Here is a 22,018-nt window from a genome sequence, read left to right as displayed (position 1 = left end):
TGAATTTCAAAACTTTTATTCGAACCCAATTTTGAACGGGATATAAAGAATATACAATGTGATAATGACACAGAATTTGATAATGGCCCCTTTTGGGACTCTTGTAAAGCAACTGGGCTTTCGTTTCATCTTTCATGTCCTCACACATCCCCTCAGAATGGAAAAGCCGAAAGACAAATTCATACAATTAACAATATTATTCAAACCTTATTGGCCCATGCTTCCCTTCCTCCTTCCTTTTGGCATCATGCTTTGCAAATGACAATTTATCTTCTCAATATTCTTCCTTATAAACTATTACACTATCAATCTCCTCTTCGCATTGTTTATCAAAAAGATCCGTCTTATTTCCATCTTCGGGTGTTTGGGTGTTTATGTTATCCTCTTATTCCCTCTACAACCATAAATAAACTTCAACCCCGGTCAACTTCTTGTGTTTTTTTGGGGTATCCTTCACATCATCGTGGGTATTAATGCCTTGATTTGTCATCTAAAAAAATCATCATTAGCTGTCACCTCTTATTTGATGAGACGCAATTTTCCTTTGCGAAGGTACATACTCCTCAAAATCATACTTATTGATTTTTGAACGATGGGCCATCTCCCTACGTGGTCTATCATCTCACTACTCCAACAAACTCCCTGGTCGCACCCCTTTCTACCTCTCCTGAGCCCATCTTACCGAGCCCAACTTTTACTCTCCTACCTATCTCTCTTCCTCGCCTAGTCGCCCAACTCCAAACTCTCAATCTAGTCTACCCACAGGACCTGTTACTAGGAGTCAACATGAAATTTCTAAGCCAAAGAAGTCTTTCAACTTTCTTGCATCAGTGTCTAAATCCCTTTTATCCCGTAACCCTGTGTCTGCTCTTCGTGACCCGAATTGAAAATTGGCTATGGATGATGAATATAATGCTCTTATTGAGAATAAGACGTGGGAGTTAGTACCCCATCCTCCAAATGTTAATGTCATTCGGTCTATGTGGATTTTTGCTCATAAAGAAAAATCTTATGGTTCTTTTGAAAGACATAAAGCTCCTCTTGTAGGTGACGGTAAAACTCAACAGGTGAGCGTAGATTGTGGTGAGACGTTTAGTCCGGTAGTCAAACCTGCGGCTATTCGCATGGTTCTCAATTTGGCTCTTTCTAAGACTTAGCCGATTCATCAACTTGATGTCAAAAATGATTTCTTACATGGTGAACTCAAGGAGACAGTTTACATGTATCAACCTTTGGGGTACCGGGATCCTGATAAACCTGATCATGTGTGTTTACAAAAGAAATCTCTTTATGGGCTGAAACAGGCTCCGAGAGCTTGGTACAAGAGATTTGCTGACTATATTCATACTCTTGGATTTTCTCACAATACTTCAGATAATTCTTTGTTTATTTATCGCCGTGGTACTTCTCTGGCTTATCTTTTATTATATGTAAATGATATTATTTTGACTACTTCCTCGGATAAGCTCCATCAATCTATCATATCTCTTCTTAGCTCAAAATTTGCTATGAAAGACTTGGGAAAGTTGAGCTATTTCCTGGACATTGCAGTCACTCATCATACAAGTGGTTTATTTTTATCTCAAAAGAAATATGCTGCTGAAATAATTGATCGAGCCGGCATGTCATCATGTAAGCTATCTCCTACTCCGGTTGATTAGGTCAGGCGAATCAAGGCCTTGGTGAAGGGCTAATTCCTTAAATTTCCAGTAACAACAATCTGAACTCATTCACATCCAATGACGGAAGTGACGCTTGTCTCGCTATCATATTAGAAGGCTAGGTTTGGAATCCTCTAGAAACTGAATCGCTAGAAAGATTTCTTTTTCGTTTAAACCAAATGGGCCCTAAAACAGCAAATCTTAAGAATTCTCAAACAAATGAAATGGAATTCTAGCCTTAAAGGTCGAGATTTCAGACTCGATCTGAAATTAGGTCACCGTAAAATCGAAGCTCGGTGCTTATTCATGCATGACCCACGGGAGGAAAACATGCACGCTCTTAAGCGCATTTTGCACTACATTTAGGGTACTCTGAACTTTGGTTTTCATCTTTATCCATCTTTCACATCCACTCTTATTTCATATACCGATGCTGATTGGGGTGGGTGTCCCAATACACGACATTCAACATCGGGTTATTGTGTCTTTCTGGGTGATAACTTGATATCTTGATCCGCTAAACATCAAGCTACTTTATCCCGTTCTAGTGTAGAGGCCGAATACCGAGGGGTTACCAATGTGGTTTCTGGGTCATGTTGGTTGTGAAACTTGCTGTTGGAACTTCATTGTCCTATTCAAAAGGTTACACCGGTGTATTGCGACAATGTTAGTGACATATTCTTGCTGGTAATCCTGTTCAGCATCAACACACTAAGTATATTGAGATGGATATATATTTTATACGGGAAAAGGTGGCTTGTGGCCAGGTTCATGTGTTACATGTCCCCTCGCGCTATCAGATTGCAGATATATTCACCAAGGGTCTTCCGTTAGTGTTATTTGAAGATTTTCGGGACAATCTCAACATTCAGCAGCCTCTTGTTTCGACTGTGGAGGTGTGTTAGAATATATGATAAATATATTCTGACAAATTCTGTATATCATCTTTGTTAAGTGTATATTTAGTTTCCTGATTTATAGCCTAATTAGGTTCCCTAATTATAGCCTAATTATGCTCTTCTATGTGGTGTATATAAATAAATTATTCTAATGAAATAGGCAAGGGATTAATCTCTTTCACTATAATTATGTTTTACTATGTGTATTTATATTTTATGTATTATTTTATTAAAAATGGATTTTCGGTTGAACTACGGTCGAACTAATTGAACCATGAATTAGTATTTAGAACCTTACTATAATGACACATGTATTGTAGGTACAACAGTTTTCAGTTTTTGTTTTTAATCAGGAAGTAGCTTTGTAGTGTGAAATTTATAACCCACAAACTAACTGACAAATGCACCGGGTCGTACCAAGTAATACCTCAGGTGAGTGAGGGTCGATCCCACAAAGATTGATGGAATAAGCAACAATGGTTGATTAATTTACTTAGTTAGGCAAGCAGAAAATGGTGTTTGAAGGTTCAAAAGCATTAAGAGTAATTTAGAATATCATAAAGCAAGCAGTAAATTGATGTGAATAATATATGGAGAAACAGTTAAGGCTTCAGAGTTATCTATTTTCTGGATTGACTTTTTTTACTAACTATTTTAATCATGCAAGATTTAATTTATGACAAACTATATGTGACTAAACTCTAATTCCTAAGACCTTTTTTGTCTCCTCTAAAATTCATCAACCGCCAATTTCTTGGTCACTTAATTCCAATTAGAGGGTGAAGTTTAATTCTAGTTTATATGCCACAGAAATCTTAATTACCCAAATATAAGAGGATTATATGTCACGTATCCCGTTAAGTCCAAATAATTAAAAATTTAGGAGAATATATTTTCAAGCTGTTGTTCAAGTAAAGAACTTTTCCAAGTTATACAAGAACTCAATTAGAACAAGGATCACACTTCCCTTCCACCCAAATTCATAATATAAATAACAAAAATAATTCTTGAAATATAAATCAGGACATGAATTAAAAAATAAAAATAATAGTATCAATCCATACAATAGACAGAGCTCCTAACCTTAACAGTGGATGTTTAGTTTGTAAACCCCGCTGAAATCGGGAAATAATTAGTCAATAAATCGAATTTTAAATAGGAAAATTAAAAATACAAAACTAGTATCAAAATAAGATAGAGCTCGTCAAAACGAGAATTTTGATACCAATTTCAAAAATTTGGTCCAAAATCGGATCGAAAGGATCAAACCGGTTGAACCGGGCCCGTGGATCCAACCGGACCCAAACACTTAAAGAAGACAGCAGCTCCTTCTTTCCCCATTTGCATGCAACGCAGCAAAATAGATTTGGGGAGGAAGAAGAGCCCCCAAACCCTTAACCTCCTTTAATCCGCCATAACTCTTCCGTCCGGGCTCCAATTGCCACACCGTTTGCGGCCACGTGTCCAGCGCGTCGAGCTCTACATTTATATCAGATTAATTTCACCGGTAAGCTCCATTTCTATTCTAGAATCTCTACCCCTCTTTTTGTTATTGAAATTGAAATCCTATGGTGAGATTTTGCCAATTTTGATGTTCTAGGTTCGATTTAGCTTGCGGAGCTTACTGGGTTTGAGTTGCTACGCGTGTGGGAGCGGTAAGGTTTCTCTAAAATTTAATTTGGTTTTAATTCTATTAGGTAAAATCTGATTTGGAACATATATGTGTATTAGGTGAGAGTTAAGTTCGTATATATATGCATTGGAAGTAAAAAGTGAGTATTTGGAGGTTTATTGGTGATTGAGGCTTGGTTTGTGGCTGTTTCTTTGAGTTTGGAGGGCTGTGTTCTTGCTTGTGAGGCTTCTTTGGGTTGAATAAAGTGATCGGCCAAGGTATGGTTTAAGTTTCGCACGATTAATATTTACGGTATTGTGAAAACTTAGGTTAGAGGAACCATAGGATAAGTTGAATTATTTGTTGTATTTAATGATTAGCCTTGTAATGTTGTTGGAATAGATTTGTTGGTAGATATATATTGGAATTATGAGGTGTGGAAGTTATTAATGGTGTGCTCTTATATTTATTTATGATGGATTAGGATTGGTGTTTGTTAATAAAGATGTAGAGTTGTGTTGTGGTGGTATTGCATATGCTATAACTAATTATGTAATGATCGAAATTACATGAGACCAAGTTTGGGCTAAACTTGGGAATATAATAAACTAAACTGGAAAATTTGGGACCTTTTTGTTAAATATACAATTTATGGCAAATTTTTAAAGTTAGGTTGTTAAATCTGTCTAGCAGCAGAAAAAGGTCAAACAGGGCAGCAACTTGTTTGTCTTGCTGCGACTTCTACGAGTTGAGTTTTGGAGCGAAACCAATTTTGTTATAAAATTTGATTAACTTGATTTATTTCTCTAAAACTTCATAATTTTAAGAGTTGAGGATTGGGAGTTGTGAATTTTTGAATATTGGTGGTCAAAGCTGAAAAGAAACAAATTTCAACAAGTTATGCACCAACTTCCAATGCTTGTAACTTTTATAATTGAATAGCAATTGGGTTGCAACTAAGACACACTTGTTTCTGGATGAGTTAGGAGTTCCCAAACCAAAATTTAGCTTAATTGGAGTTTTGTAATAAAAGTTATTCAAATTGAAAGGTACTAAGCTTGTTAGTTTCTAAAACAGATTTTTGACTCATTTTTACTTAACTTCCAGGTAATGTAACTTCTTCATTAAAAATGGTATTAACTCAAAACCAATTGAGAAAGAAATCTGGATGAGAAAAGTTTAACTACATTAATTTTTAATGTCATTGGATTTAACTTGGATTTTATATTGAATTTTGAATATCACATGATGCTGCTGTTTTTCTGGTTTTATGCACTGCAGAGCAGTCACGATTTTTCCTTTATTCCTGAGGCTAGAGAAGTCAGAAAATTATGATCTTTAATTTATTAGAAATCTTATTCAAGATGAACTCCTAGACATAAAGTTGGTGTAATTCCGAGTTCATTTATTATATTAAAAACAAAAAAGAAAATAGAGTGTCGAGGATGTCTTAGTGATAGTCATGGGTTCGAGAAGTTAAAGTTTAATCTTCGTGTGATGTGATTGATTTAATATTAGAGTTGGGTTGATTTTAAGATTATTTGATATTAAAGAGGTTGAGAAGAGGTTGATAAATGGTTTGGTCGGGACCCGGAAAGGGTAAACGTGATGAATTATAAGAGAACGATGTGAAAGCTAAATGAATACATGTTGTTATGGCTATAAAGAGCGAATGTAAGAAAATGATGATGATAAATGATGAGATTTGGAAATGACTGTATGTGGCCGAAATGGTCGATATGGCAAGTTGAGGATGGAAGTTCCCTCTCTTGTCGTGATGCAGATGTGTGGAAGGTGGAAATGCACTCTCCTTTGTATTATTTTTCCCACATTTTTCTCTGGTTGCAAGGTGGAGAGATATACTCCTTCGATGTGGAAATGCACTCTCCTTCGTATATCCTCCAAGAGAATGTGAAAAGGCACACTCCTTCAATGTGGAAAGGCACTCTCCTTCGTTTATGATCCTCTTGGAGATGCGCAGCCTAGAGACCAATGTCTGGGTTAGCTACCAGATGTGTCGGGTTCTGGCAAAATAACCGACACGTGAGCTCACGGCCAGTAGGATAGACATTCATCATATGCATATATGTACTTTGTTTGCTATGCCTAATTGATATATATCACCTGCTACTTGTATATTTGCTACTTGTATTATCTGTTCATTACTTGTGCTTGAACTTGTTTGGTTGTTTGTTCCTGTTGCATTATGGATGATGGAGGGATGGAGAAAATGGAGAAATGGTTTTGGTGATAGGTGTGAATTGAAATTGAGTAAGTTAAGTGGATTTAGAATATATACCCTGTTTATGGTTTTTGTTTAGTAATTAAGTTGGATAATTAAATAATGAAGTTTTAGGATTGCCTATGGTATTCTTAGGACCTTATTTATTATAAGCATGACACTTTTACCATTCCATATTGTATTATTGTTTTTCAGATGCAGGTTGAGAGGCTCCTCGCTAGGCGTCTGGATCCTGGAAAGCGAAGTAGTCCTTGGGTGTATTTTGGCTTCTGGTTGTATATATGTATATATATGTTTAGCTTACTCTCCAAGTAACTTATGTATGCTGCTCCTCTTAGAGGTTGAGGGAGAGATAGGAGTTATTTTGATATTATAATGTATTTTGGGATATTTTGAGAACACTTATGTATGTTTATATGTATATATATACCCTCTGGCCAGCCTTAGCTTCACAGGCTGAGTCAGGGGCTAGTTATGCTGCTTCCTTGGTTGTGCTTTATTCTTTTGCTTATCTTTATCATATTCCTATTAGGTTTCTTAGCATGCAAGTAATCTTTTTCTGTATTCTTAGAGGTCGTAATACCTTACTATCTCAATCTTATGACTTAAGCATAATACTAAGTATGGTAGGGTGTCACATAGTTGTTCATGATTCAGAGAGAAAAACTAAGATTCTGAAAAATTGTAAATTGCGGAATGAGGTCTAAGAGAGGAGAAGAGAAGAACTCTAAGAGCTGATTCTTTTCCCTTTTATATCTAATCCTAATTAATGTAAGATAAAATTTCTAAAACTAAATAATATATTTTCCTAATTATAAATAATATCAAAGTTTAAATCAAAATTATTTAGGATTGATCCGTGCAGCCTTTGGACAAATTGGGGACCACTTGGTTCATTAAGATCCACGCTGAACTTGGAAATTCCCAAATTCAGCGTGGAGGAGGCAGTGTTTCTTTTGGCATTCTTCTTGAGTCCATGCTGAACTTGAGAATTTCCAAGTTCAGCGTGGAGGAGGCAGAATCAAATGGAAGAAAAGTGTATAATATTATATATCGTTGGAAAGCTTTGGAAGTTAACTTTCAAATGATTCTAGAATCACGTCAATTGGACCTCTGTAGCTCAAGTTATTTCTGTTTGAGTGCAAGGAGGTCGAGGTTGACAGCATCATTTGCTTTCTTCCTTTTCTGTTACAAAACTCTGTCAAATCCATCTGAATGCTACCTGAAATAAATAAAAATTTCAAACAAATCAAAGTAGCATTCATAGTGGCTAAAAGTAATTAAATCTTGATTAAACTCAACAATTTAAATGTAAATTCACTAGAAAAAGACAGAGAAGATACTCACGCATCACTTTGCATGAGTGATTATGGCTAATTGACTAACTTAGAGTGAATTGTGCAAATTTTTAGGAATAATTTTCATTATACCTTTATGCGATGAAAATAGACATTATTGAGTTTGTTTGAGATGCAATTGGGTTAAAATTCTTTTTTTTTCTTAAGTAAAAAACATTTAGATGAATAAAATATAGTTTATCAAAAGGCATGAAAAAAAATTAATTTAAAACATAAATTCATTTTTTAAACTAAAAATATATAAATTTGTCTCTTAATCAACTATAAAAAATTTTGGATAATCAAAAAATATAGTATATAATATATTGCAAAAAATTATAGACAAATTAGTCTATCTAATAAAAGCAAACTATCTCACCAAGAAGTAGAAAAATAAAAAATAAATTACTAAAAATATGTTTAAGAATCTAAGTGCCAACAAAAATAATTTTAAATGACAAAAATAATAAAAATATCACCAACAATTTTAAAGTCATGATGAAAATGATCAAATGTGAATAAATTTGTCCCTATTAAAAACATAATTTTGATAAAAAAAAAATAACAAGACACATGTGTAACCTGTATGTGAAAATAGCATATTATTTGAATCTTTAGGTATAATTATACTTTAATTTTTCAAAAGGATTAAAGACTTTTTTTATATTATTAAAAGTTAGTACTCTAGAATCTTTAGGTATAATTATACTTTAATTTTTCAAAAGGATTAAAGACCTTTTTTTATATTATTAAAAGTTAGTACTCTAGAGTTAATATTAAACGGACTAAAATGCTTGTTTATGTTTAAGTTTGTTTACTATATTACAAATTAAAATTTGAATTTAATTGCAGAAAGACTAAATACCCACTAAATTCATTTAAAAAATAATTACTTTTTTATTATTAATTTCAAACATACTGAAATACGCTTTTAAAATAAAATTTATTTAAATGTATAAGACATAGTAAATGTGAACTCTAAAAACTAAAATTTTCTCGTAATAATTTTAAAAAGAATAAAGCAATTATTTATACATACACCCATTAAATATGGGTCCAGTCTACACTCTGAGTAAAGAATGGATAAACTACAAAATAAGCTACATCTAAGTCGACTCAATAACGACAAGTTTAATTTACATGGCGTCGCCCACATGAGTCGAAAATAATTACCGTCTCGACAAACAAGTTAAAACTCTTAATTTTAAGTGTTTTAACCTCACGTCCAGGTTTAAAATCCATCTTGATTTCAGATTATAACTCGGAACAATAAATTTTTACCGTTAATTTTTAAAAAATTAATCTAAAATGATGTCATTATAAAATTAATTCATCTTGTTTGATTGTATTTGAAATTAAAAATTCAAATTTGATTTAAAAAAAAAATCTTAATTACACTTTTATTAGTTCATTTAAAAAAACCAAAATACCTTTTTTATAACACAAATAAAGTTAAACTTTAAGAAAAATTTAAAGTCCTTTTCGTAGATTTTATTTTAAAAAGACTAAAAAATCTTTGTAGCATTAGTTTAAAAACAAAAAATACCTTTGTAGTTCATATTTAAAGTATGAGTAAATGGTCAAATTAGTCTCTAAAAGATCACTCGTTTTTTAAATTGGTCCTCGAAAATTTTTTATTAATCAAACTCGTTATTTAAAGATTTTAAATTATTCATGGTAGTCCTTTCGTCACTTTCTTTGTTGATAGGTCAAAATTTGCTAATGTGATACGTTAAGTGACACTACAACATACACCTAAGGGTGCATTTGTTTACAGCGACGAGACACTGAGACAGAAACACAGATACACAAAATTGTGTTTGACAGATGAGACATGAACATAAATATTGTGTCAAGAGATACCGAATTAGTGTATTTTGTGTTCATTCAATCAGGAAAGACATAAAGATACTAATAAGAGGCACAACTTATTTTTTATTTTTTCTTTCATTATTCTTGTTAATTTTTAATAATTATAACTCTTATTATTATATGTTTCTTCCTACATTTTTTGAATGGAAAAATTGATAATAAATTAGACATTCATAATTTATTCTAGTTTATCACAAAAAAAATACAAGAACATTAATTTGTGTGTTTCTGTCCTTTCTGTCAAGTTCTCAATGTCATGTCTTGTCCTGTTTTCAAAACCAAATACAACCTAAGAGTCTTAATTGACTATTAACATTATAAATTTATGAAATTTGATCAAATCAAAGTTTAATTGAGAGAAGAACTTGTGCTATTGGAATTCCTCAATTTGGAATTTATTTGATCTAATTTCATTAACTAATAATGTTAATAGTCAATTAGAACTATTAGGTGTGTGTTGTTATGTTATTTAACGTACTACATCAACAAACTCTGACGCCGTTAACAATAGAAGTGGCGAAATGATTAATATGATTAATTTAAAATCTTTAAAGAACGACTTTGATTAAAAAATATTTCAAAAATCAAATTAAAGAACGAGTAATCTTTTAAGAATTAATTTGACTATTTACTCATTAAAATACAAAAATATATTTTACACATTAATTTTAAAATACTAAATTACACTTATAGAATTATTTGAAATTTTTTGATTGCATTAAAAATTTAAAACATTAATTTAATATTAAAATAGAATGAATTTTAAAAAAATAAAATATCCTTTTAGAATAAAGATTAAAATACTCTTTGAGAATAAATATTTTTTTAATTATATTAGAAATTAGAAATCTAAACTTTAAATTAAAACTAAAAGACTCTGGTAATTAATTTTTATAAGAACAAATCAATTTCTGAATGTTACTAAAAATACTAAAGTAATTTTATAGGAACCAATTCATATTATTTAATTATATTAGAAATTAAAAATTGAGTAAAATATGTAAACTCCAAAAAATTAGCGAGTAATTAATTAATAAATTATTTTTTTATAAAAAAATTAAAAATATTAACTTTATAGTAAATTATGATAGAACTAATTAAAATAATAATTTTGACACTAATTTAAAAGAATTTTGTCCAAAATTGTGTCGAATGGACCGAATCGATTAGACCGGTTCCATATTGAACCCAAGACCCAACCCAAATCCACTAAATGAAAAGAGCTCCAGCTCTTGTCCCTTCTCTCAAAGGGAAACACGCTGCAATTGGCAAGAAAAGGAGGGAAGGGTTAGGGTGAGAAGAAGAGAAGGAAACCTAATCACCTCCACCTTCAATTGCTTATATCTTTTAATCTGGAGCTCCGATTGACGAGTTGTTTGTAGCTACGCATTCGTCTTAGAGTCCTCTTTGTTTCTATTCAAACCAAGTGGCAAGAACCTTTGTGATTTGCGCCCATTTTTCTTTCCCCTTTCTGTTTCACATTTTGTTGTGTATCTAGAGTGATTTGATGATTTTAGTAGTTTAGGTGCAATCTAACATTGGATAATTATTGGATTATACTTCAATCATCAATGGGTAAGTTAAGAAAATTCTAAGCCCTTGTGGGTTATCCAATTTTATGTACCTAGTACTAGTTTAGTGAATTGTGTAAATTAGATTGAAATTATGTTAGATTGAAGTTTGAATTTGTGAATTGGAGCTTTTGGAACAACTTTGGTGGCTGGATTTTTGGAAGTGGAACTCGTGAGCCTGCTTTGTGTGGGTTGTCTCGGGTAATACGTGGAAATCGGCCAAGGTATGGTCTAGCTTTCTCGTATTTAATATATAATGTTATGTGAAAACTTAGGCTAGATGACCATATGTTAGGAATTGAATTGTGTTGTTGTTGATTGGTTATAGTGAATGGTATGAATTATGTTGCCATTGATTTTGAGGGTGAAATTGATGTCTTTGTTGATGAATCATGAAAGTTGCTTGTGATGATATTGAATTATAATTATTGGTGATTAATGAGATTGAATTATTCAATAGACAATTGGTTAAAAGTGGTGGATTGATGAATTGTGAATTGAATAAGAAAGTTGAGAATGCTTGGTACTAAATTGGTAAGTTTTGGATTGAGTATGTATTGATGATTAATGGTTTGATGACACGAATGTATATGTTTAAGATGGGTGAATTATGATTTTGTTGATGTATTTGAGAGATTGATGCATGACATTGTTGATTTGAGATATGGTAAGATATGGTGGTTATTGTGGTGTTGAGGAAAATGTGTTGTGTTGGGAATTTATGGGTATGGTAAGTTAAATTGGAGTTGGATTTTTAAGAAAGTAGAGGTTTTGATTTTTTGTGTAACTTTGATTTTTGACTGAATTTCGACGAGCCATAACTCAGCTTTCGGACCCCCAAATGATTTTAAATCTATTTTATATAAAAATTGGGTCCGTGAAGTTTACACCGTTCAAAGAACAGAAAAAAATAATTTAAAACGAAAAAGTTATGCGCGTCAGAAGTTTGGATTTTAAAATTGAAATTATGCAGCTTTTTAGACTTGGTTAAAATTTTTTGAGAAAACGTACGCCCATGCGTACGCGTGACCTGGGGTTTGTGTATGCGTCTAGCTGCTCGCGACGTGACCAACCCTTTCGGGTTGGGATTCACGCGTACACGAGCAGCGGCTTGCGTACGCGAGCAAAGATTTTTCACGCTCATGCATACGCGTGTCCCTTGTTTTAGCAAATCTGGTTTTTGAATTTTAAACCTGATTTTAAACTTCTAAACCTTTATTCTCATCCCACTGGTTCTAGATTTTGTTAGTAAGCCTAGTGATGAGATGGAACTAGAAATGAGTGGTAAGTTGGGGGTGAAGTAAAGTTGAAAAATGATGAATTATGTATAAAAAATGCAGAGAACTGAAGTATATGTGATGCTATGGTTGTAAAGGATGATTATGCATTGGTTATAAATGATTATGAATGAATTATAATGATAATGAAATTGAAATTGATTGTGGTGTACCTCCGGGTAAGACGCAGTGGAGTTAACCACTTGCTCCGGGTAAGGGGCGAGTTTGCCGGGTAAGATGCAGTGGTGTATCCACTTGCTCCGGGTATAAATTGAGAATTAATGGATGAATAAATGAATGGTTATGATAATGAAAGTGTGTTTCTGTATGTGACTCTGGGTAAGATGCAGTGGGGTTATCCACTTGCTCCGGGTAAGAGTCAATAAGTCGGGTAAGATGCAGTGGTGTTTTCCACTTGTTCCGAAAAAAATTCAAGGCTTCGGGTAAGACGCAAGGACTGTGTTCTGTTGCCGCTTGCTCCGGGCCAAGAATGTAACACTACCTAGGTAAGAGACAGGATGAAGTTGTCCCCTGCTCCGGGTACGCGGGTACGATGCAAGGGTTGAGGCATTGTTCCACTTGCTCCGTGTTTGGTGTTATGTCCACGGTTAGCTACCAGGACACGTCGGGTTGGCTAAGTAACCGACAGTTGATATCAATAGCCATAGGACAAGCATGCATCATAAGCATATTGCTTGAATTGCTTGTTCATGCTCTAATTGGGAATGCCTATGTGACTTTTATATGCTTACTTGTATATGTGCTACTTGCATTACTTGTATCCTAATTGTGTTTGCTATTGTCTGCTTGCTTGTCTGTGTGATTATACTGGTGATGGAGGTTTTGGAGGAAAGAGGATGATGGAGGGTTAGGTTAAAGTATTTGGTTAAGTTTAGGAATCCTTAGTAAACCACCCTTATTTATGGCTTTAGTTTTAATTCTCAAGTTTTATAATTTGAATGTCGGCGTTCTAGAATTGTCTCGGGCATTTCCAAGACCTTATATATGCGTGGCACCTTTACCATGCTGAGAACTTCCGGTTCTCATTCCATACTGTGTTGTTGTTTTTCAGATGTAGAACGAGAGGCACCTCAGTAAGCGTCTGAGTTTTTGCGGCGAAGTGGTTTACTTTGAGTTTTTTTTTTGTTATTTTGATATTATTATGTATAAAACTGCTTTGTTTATATACCTCACAGATGTTTATGGAGATTTAGGGTCACTTTTATGTATCTTGGGGTTATGGATTATAAATATATATATGTAACTATTCTCTGGCCAGTCTTAACCTCGCAGGTTGAGTTCGGAGCTTGATAATTGTATCATGATCCTCTACACTTGCTTTCTATGTTTATATGTTTATGAACCATTAGTTTTCTTTGTACGCAAGTAACCACATCTTTTGAACATTGAGCTTTTATATTTTGCGTTACATTGTTCCTCGTATATTAAATCCTTTCAATTATTATATTATATATTTTATTTTAGAAGTCGTAGCGCCTTGCCAATCCTAGGTGTGGTAGGGTGTTACATAACTCAATCTTATACACTTTACACTAAATACAATACAAAAAATTATATAGTTTTTGTGGTGTTTTAATTTTTATCTTTCAATCTCTCTCTCAACATTAATCTATCATCCAAACACTTTTTTTAATTAAATTAATATAATACAAAATCTTTTATTATTCTATTCATATTTAATGTTTTAATTTTGTTTCTCACAAAATAAAATTATATATATATATAACACAAAATTTTTTATCATTGTGTTTATATTTAATATTATAATTTTATTTCACATAAAACAAAATTTACTTAAATTTTAATATTATATACATAAAATATATATATATATATATAACACAATTTTTTATCATTGTATTTATATTCAATATTATAATTTTATTTCACACAAAATAAAATTTATTTAAATTTTAATATTATTTAAATTTTTTTCTAAATTTAGTACATGAATTTTTAATTTATTTTTTATGTATTATTTATTTTAATTTTAAAGTCTAAATATTTTTTTTTGTACAAACATATTATTTTTAATATTTAAATACTATTTTTTTGTTTTAGATTTTAGTATAATATCTAAAACTTATAAAAGAATCTAAAATTTATAAAAGAAAATAATTAATCTAATTAATAGATTATTTTTTTAAATTTAGACTATTTAAATAAAATATAATAAATAAAAAATTTAAATTTAATGAATTAACAAGGCAAATTTAAGAAGAAGCTTTTGAGGATGAACCAAATTTTTTGGTACGAAAATTTAAAATTTTGGCACCAAAATTTTCTGCGTACTAAAATTTTTCCGCCAATACTCCCACCTTCACACATCAACCATGTCCACAGACTCAAATAGTTCTCCTAATCTCACCTTTTCTCCCATCACTCTTCACTCATCTGTTCATCCATGGCTCCCAAACGCAAAAGTTTGAAGCGCAAACTCGAACATGATTTGGTTGCACTTGGATCAGATCGGGCCAAGTCTCCACAGCCGCTTCAAAATTCTCCTCCTCCTTCTTCTCCTGATGTCTCCGCTGTCATTCTTTCACATGTAGATCTCCTCAATTCCCCTTCATCCACATATGTGACTGACCGTGCTGCTCTTTTTAGATCGCTCCATGCTCTCTCGGATTTGGCCCAGAACGGTACTAATTTCTAAAACAACCATGATTTCTTTACTGGATTCTCTCTTTTAATTTCTGTATGCGTTGATTTTGCTCGTCGCACTAAGTTTTTGCTGCTTGCAGAGGAAATGGTTGATGATATGGTCAAGTGTAGTGTTGTACCCGCTGTGGTGAAGCATTTGGAGGTGCCGATTGACGATGATTGTGTTTGTGGACCGTATGGTTATGAGGTGGAGAAAAAGTGTGCAATAATTCTTGGCCTTCTTGCTAATAAGGTAATTAATTACGGCATTATGATATGTTGTAGTGTCTTTAACTTCCGTAATATTTATGTGTGTTTACGATCTTAAGATCTTTAATGCTGATTTTTGCAGCCAGAACATCAACACCTGATTGTTGATGCTGGAGCCTTGCCGTATATTGTGGACTTGTTAAAGAGGCACAAAACTAGTAGCATTATTTCTCCTGGTCTCGTTGGTCTTCTTAGGAGACTAGCTGATGCAATAACTAATCTTGCACATGAAAATACCACCATAAAGAACCTTGTTAGGATGGAAGGTGGTATCCCTCCTCTTGTTGAACTGCTTGAATTCAATGATAGAAATGTACAGAAGGCGGCTGCTGGCGCTCTGCGAACTCTTGCCTTCAAGAATGATGAGAATAAAAACCAGGTCACTGACTTTGTGAGGGGAAAAAAATGATGTGAGAAAAAGAATAAAATTTCATGCTGGCTGACTTGAATAATCCAATTGCAGATTGTTGAATGCAAAGCATTACCAACTCTTGTGCTAATGCTCCGATCAGAGGATCCTACTGTACATTATGAGGCGGTTAGACACTGACTAAAATGAATTGCAACATCTGATACATATATACACATTCGTTTTGCCGTGCACATGCTACTAGAACTAACCGGATTATCTCTTTTGCAGGTTGGTGTGATAGGAAACCTTGTACACTCTTCGCCCAATATTAAGAAAGAAGTTATTCAAGCTGGGGCATTACAACCTGTCATTGGATTACTTAGGTAAAATTTTAAATCTTGGATTTTATATTTTCTATGAGCAATGTTCAAGATGTAGGATTTGAGATAGTAAGAGTGACATGGAAGTGACAACAAAAAAGTTTGGCTTATTGCTTATGTCCATGGGTTTAGGACCACAAATAAATATTTTACTATGAAATATGACAAAGATACGAAAAACACGAGTTCTAAATACACCTAAAATACCTCATGGTCTAAACTAATTAGTGTATAACTAAACTCTTGACAAATGAGAGAAACTAAAATAACAAATCTACCAACATTACAAGAGAAAATATACTAATGGGATGTTTCTTCTTGTTGTGTGTTCTGTGTTGTGTGTTTATGAGCTTAAACTAATTTCATACACATATATACATGCCCTTATCTACCCATGTACCCCCAAACTTGAAAAAAACCAAACCAACTACTACAACACAAGAAAATGATGTGAATTATACTTCATAGCTGTTTGCTGCAATTGAGTTGCAACTTTCTTAATAATAGTTTAGCACCTTTAAAATTCAATTGCAGTTCTAGCTGTTTGGAGAGTCAAAGAGAAGCGGCTCTTTTACTTGGTCAATTTGCTTCAACGGATACAGATTGCAAGGTGGGAAAAATTTGTGCTATTGCAAGCATGCAATAATAAGTCTGTTATTTATGCTCATATTTTTCATAACTCAATTATTTTCTTTGTTCACATAGGTTCATATTGCTCAAAGAGGGGCAATTCAGCCATTAGTTGGCATGCTTAAGTCATCAGATTCACAGCTTAAGGAAATGTCAGCTTTTGCTCTTGGGAGGTTGGCGCAGGTAATCATTGCTAACAAAGAATATTTTTGCTGTATATGGAGTAGGAAATTGATGTCAAAATACAGTTGGGTTTATATTTGAGCCATAAGAATGTTTGACTAAATATTTTTTTGGCTTTTTATGGGAGTTGTTCTCAAACAAGTCTTATTTAGTGCTACTGACCTTTGTCTTGTATATAATTAGTAACAAAGGATGCTGAAATTACTACACCTTATGTCTGTAATGCCAGTATTTTTGGATTCACTTTTCTTTTGTTCTCATTTTCTTCTTTTTGGCTGATGTAATTCACATTTTAGGATTCACACAATCAAGCTGGTATTGCTTATCATGGAGGTATTGAGCCTCTAATCGATCTTCTTAGCTCAAAGAATGCGTTCATCCAGCACAATGCAGCTTTTGCTCTATATGGCCTGGTGGATAATGAGGTGAAATTGGTTTTATTGTTCTTAACTTTGTCAAAATTTTTATGTTATTATTATGTTGTCCTTTATGAACTTATCAAATATCAACTGTGTGACAGGACATTATTGCAGACGTTATTAAGGCTGGTGGTTTTCACAAACTTCAGGATGGAAGTTTCAAAGCTCAAGTAAGCCTTTCTTTCGTTTACTCTGTAGTATCATATATTGACTTGTGTTTAATTTACTGGTATTTGTCTTTGATAATAATAAAATCGTTTATGTTCATGAGTACAACTTCTATAGTTCTATCTCTCTGTAATTCATAAGTTTAACTGGTGATTTTTGTTTGACTTGCAGCCAACTAGAGAGTGCGTAGCAAAAACCTTAACAAGATTTGAGGAGAAGATCCAGGGGCAAGTGAGTTTTCTAGCAAATTATTGATTCCTGTGATGGGTGTTGTATTGAATCTGATTCTTATATTGTTCCTTTCTCTTTGGCAGGTATTGAAACACTTGTCATATCTTATGCGCTTTGCGGAAAAGGGTGTTCAACGGCGTGTTGCTCTTGCTCTTGCTCATTTGTGTCCTATTGATGATTGTAGAACTATCTTCATTGACAACAATGGTACAATAAGCTTTTATCTGCTTATTTTAATAATTTTTTCACCCAGTAGTGCTTTGAAGTATTTCCAATCAACTTGCTGCTATATCTTGCAGGATTAGAATTGCTGTTGGAGCTTCTTGGATCTACAAACCTTAAACAGACAGGTGTTGCTTCGCTGGCACTTCACAAGTTGGCTACCAGAGCCATTTCTGTCCCTCTTGGTGATGTTGCACCTTCATCGCCAACTCCCCAGGTACTTTTGCTATTCTTTTGTCACGGGTTCTGTTTATATTTTATTAAGTTTAGTTTTTTGGGTTTATACATCAAGGATATGAAAAATGAAAAAAAGAGTAAGAGTGATTACTTAAAACCTTTTGTTTACAACTTTGCATTAATATCTATTTATATTTTTGTAGGAGTTTTTAGGCAAGCACTGTGTTAACAATCCAAAGCTCTCTGATGTCACATTCTTGGTTGAAGGTGGATAAGTTGCTGCTAAATTCTTCTTTATTTATTTTTTATTTTTAAAATTTATAGTTGATTTTTATTTATGTACTGATTTGCCCTGTTTTCCTTCTACAGGCAAAAGATTCTATGCTCATCGAGTTTGCTTAGTCAAGTCAGATATATTTCGAGCAATGTTTGATGGTGGTTACAGGGTAGGCCTTGAGTATCCTTGAAACTTTTTTTTAAGTCATTTTCTTTTTCATTTTAATTATGCATGAAGTTAGCAGATTAACTGTGATTAAGCTCTTTTTTTCTTGTAAATATTCAAATATAAACTTAATGTTGATTGCTGTTCCAATCTTGTATGGAGATTCTTAGTAACATCTTAAGATTTGCAATGCAGGAAAGGGAAGCCAAAGATATAGAGATTCCAAACATCAAATGGGATGTATTTGAATTGATGATGAGGTGCAATTTCCACAGTCCATTTATATAATATAATTTTATTCTACAATGATGTGCATCTGTCTTTAGCAGATGTTAACATGCTCAAACTCTAAATTGATCTTTTTATTGGCTCTTCTAGATATATATACACTGGAACAGCAGATGTTAGTCTGGATATCGCTCAGGATCTTCTCAAAGCCGCTGATCAGTATCTTCTTGAGGGTCTTAAGCGTCTCTGCGAAAATACAATTTCGCAGGTAAACCAAGAACTGAGCTTTGTCGGTACTTGTAGTTCATTGTTCTCGATCTGATGGCATGACTTATTGAATTATGTGCAGGATATTACTGCAGAAAATGTTGCACTAATGTACCAGATGTCAGATACTTTTAATGCAACTTCACTAAAACATGCATGCATAATGTTTGTGTTGGACCAATTTGATAAGCTGAGTTCCAAACCATGGTATGTCACATTCATTTCAAACTTGGTAACTCTTTCACTGCTGTTATGTGTACTCCGTTTTTTCAATCCAGAAATTTGAAGTTCTCCATAATGTAAAATTGCAGGTATGGCTACCTGGTTTGCAGCATTGTTCCAGACATACGTAAATTCTTCTCAACTTTACTCGGGAAGTCTAGTTCTGCTGATTCATGAGGATCAATAGGTTTTCTGGGAATGGCATGGACAATTTTGAAATGTATAACTAATGCTGTATGTGTTGTGTATATATCTATATTATATTTATAGGCAGGATTTAGGAATATAACTATCATTTTTTGTTAGCTGGCTTAAGAGGTGTGGTATGGTAAAAAGTGTGGTACACTTTTGTGTAGTATATTGACTCACGAATAGAAACCATGCTATGCTATTTTGACAATTATATATTATCTTCCACATTGGCTTTTTATCTGGCTGATTAGCAATATTTTAATTCAGTCGTCACTCTCTTCAGTGCTTAGAAATTGTTGCTGTTTTTCTTTCCAAAATTTTTCTGGGACAAACAAGTTGAGTTGTCTCAGTTCAGAGTTCGGACTTGGTTGTAGCATTGGTTAAACAAAAGAAACTAAAATTGTTGAATTGAATGCATAACCAACTTAGAATATATGTTTTAAGATTTAATCATCCTTGCTCTAATTTAATAAAGCTTATTGAAAGGAGTATATATATATTGGGGTAATCTTTGTGCATGCATTACTTTTTGTTACCATTGAATCTGATAACAATAATGGTAAAATGATGCGTACATGTCATATAAATTATAAAACATGAGAAATATTGACTGAGCTGAGAAACGAGTAGAAGCATAGTCATGAGTGTTCAGCCTTCAGGTTTATGGCTCCACAACTCCCCGGCAGTCACACCTTCTCTCTTTCTTCATGGTGGCGGAGGCGGAGGGGGGAGGTCTTCCCCTTCAGTTCTCTTTGCCACACCCAACCTCTCTTCCCAGTCACCCACCATTCAGGCAAGAAACCATTCGGTGAGGTTCCAATCTTTATCGCCAAACAAACACTACCGTATTCTTTTGGAATTATCTAGATTCTAGAACGTGTACTTGAATAGTTTTAATTGCGATGTAAAATTTGCAGATTGTTGGTGTGAAAGGCCATGATGGATATGGCAATGTCAATGTGAAAAGCAACAATGTATTTGATGGCTTCCAAGGATCTTGACAATGATCTTTATTACTGGACAAAGGCATTGCGTCCTGTGCATGTATTCTTATTTTGAATTCATGTTGCCCTATGTATAAGCTTAGTTGCTGTAGCTAATTCTATGTAGGGGGTTAATTGGGCAGTGGTTTCCTGGTCATATTGCAAAAGCGGAGAAAGAACTCAAGGAGCAACTTAGGTTGATGGATGTTGTCATTGAGGTGCGAGATGGCAGAATTCCAATGTCCACAACTCATCCACAGGCAAATTTGTTTGTTTGTTTTGGTTGGAGGCGGGGGATTCTCTATTGTTGATCAATAGACCAGTTTCGGAGCAATGCTTGAGTTATCTCCATGTTTGGTTATTTATTTATTAAACACAGGATAACAATTTCTGGATCTTTGAAAATGGATAGGCTTCTTTGTGACAACATCTTGATTCCCCCTTTCGCTTCTTCAAACTTATGATTCTCAGCCTTTGCTCAATGCAGGTGGAGATACTCTTCGAAAGCAATACAAGATTGATGTAGATAGTCAATGCAGTAAAACGTATGTCCGTCATTTTTCTAAATCTATTTTTATTGCATTGATTTATCATTGGTGAAAACTCAGGTGCAGTCAACTTCATGTGAAATTGATAGTTGAGAGTTGTCAAATAATTTGACTAATTTGATTTAATTTTCATCTAACGGCTTTCAGTTATCAACTTAACGTGAAGTTAACTGTACCTGAATTTCTGCCTTTATCATTTATGTGGTAAAACGTGTTGAATAGGCGTGTCTCTTTGGTTTCTAAATGACACTGCAGATTTGTAGAGAAGCTTGCACTCCAAGTATTTAATGGAAATCTTCAACAATTCGGTTGGACTGCACTGGAGAGGCCTCCTAGATGATGGATCATGTGATGTCGGCTTTCGAAATCAGAAGTCTTGTGAAGCTTGAATTGAAGGTAAGAATATCTCCAGGGCTAGAACTCAATCCTCCTTAGTGATTATGAATGACATACATGGAGGACAAAGGTGGTGAATGTTCTGAAAAAGACAACACCATTAAAGAGTTTAAGTTACCCCCAAACTAAGAATGCTTCCTGCTGTTACCATGGAATTAGTTGGCTTACACTTCCCAAGCTTATACTCTAATTCTAAAGCCACACCACATATTTTGGGTTTGATCATTCTTTCTACTTAGTCCTCAAAATACGAATGGATGGTAATTCATTATAAGTAACTAATTTTTTTTGGTTACCCACGGTATCCCCCAACCCGACAGGTCAAGGACTAATCCGTCGCGGATCTAAGCTCTATTTAAGGGTCTGCAATGGGTTGCTGCATGTACAATGGGTTGCTGCATGTACAAAGCGGGATTCGAACCCCCGATACTTGCTTAAGCGAACGAGTGAGTTGACCACTCGACCAACCCAAATTGGTTTATAAGTAACTAATTTAATTTTATAATTTTAATGTTTTTTTTTTTGTTTTTTTTTTTCATTTTCTGTTTGTAAAAAAAAAAAAAAATCGTTGAA

General features: G+C 33.6%; 1 protein-coding gene and 2 long non-coding RNA genes across 3 annotated transcripts; all 3 read left to right on the top strand.

Annotated features, from left to right (window-relative positions):
- The first annotated feature begins 3,919 nt into the window (after positions 1–3,919).
- On the top strand, positions 3,920–6,896 carry LOC107492970 (uncharacterized). The gene is made up of 4 exons (XR_008010746.1): positions 3,920–4,067; positions 4,161–4,215; positions 4,292–4,450; positions 6,610–6,896. It is a non-coding gene; the product is annotated as an uncharacterized LOC107492970 (long non-coding RNA).
- Positions 6,897–14,835: 7,939 nt separating this feature from the next.
- LOC107492989 (ARM REPEAT PROTEIN INTERACTING WITH ABF2) lies at positions 14,836–19,756 on the top strand. Its single transcript, XM_016114067.3, has 18 exons — positions 14,836–15,134; positions 15,237–15,388; positions 15,488–15,784; positions 15,869–15,943; positions 16,046–16,140; positions 16,672–16,747; positions 16,843–16,950; positions 17,247–17,375; positions 17,471–17,539; positions 17,709–17,768; positions 17,852–17,975; positions 18,068–18,207; positions 18,371–18,434; positions 18,537–18,613; positions 18,805–18,869; positions 18,988–19,105; positions 19,187–19,311; positions 19,416–19,756. Exons 1-18 carry the CDS (start codon positions 14,897–14,899, stop codon positions 19,501–19,503), a joined length of 2,100 nt encoding a protein of 699 aa, XP_015969553.1. The 5' UTR covers positions 14,836–14,896; the 3' UTR covers positions 19,504–19,756.
- Positions 19,757–20,061: 305 nt separating this feature from the next.
- Positions 20,062–21,707, top strand: LOC107492969 (uncharacterized). The gene is made up of 3 exons (XR_001592882.3): positions 20,062–20,326; positions 20,436–21,046; positions 21,305–21,707. It is a non-coding gene; the product is annotated as an uncharacterized LOC107492969 (long non-coding RNA).
- The last annotated feature ends 311 nt before the right edge of the window (positions 21,708–22,018 follow it).

Source organism: Arachis duranensis, chromosome 6, assembly GCF_000817695.3.
Source record: "Arachis duranensis cultivar V14167 chromosome 6, aradu.V14167.gnm2.J7QH, whole genome shotgun sequence".
Classification (NCBI taxonomy): Eukaryota; Viridiplantae; Streptophyta; class Magnoliopsida; order Fabales; family Fabaceae; genus Arachis; species Arachis duranensis.
Note: the sequence above shows the minus strand (reverse complement) of the source record. Positions and strands in the feature narration are given on the sequence as shown.

Coding starts and splice junctions, on each gene's coding strand:
- LOC107492989 (XM_016114067.3), top strand. CDS start 14,897: ATGGCTCCCAAACGCAAAAGTTTGAAGCGCAAACTCGAACATGATTTG. Junction 15,785..15,868: donor ATGATGAGAATAAAAACCAG/GTCACTGACTTT, acceptor ATCCAATTGCAG/ATTGTTGAATGCAAAGCATT. Junction 16,141..16,671: donor CCTGTCATTGGATTACTTAG/GTAAAATTTTAA, acceptor ATTCAATTGCAG/TTCTAGCTGTTTGGAGAGTC.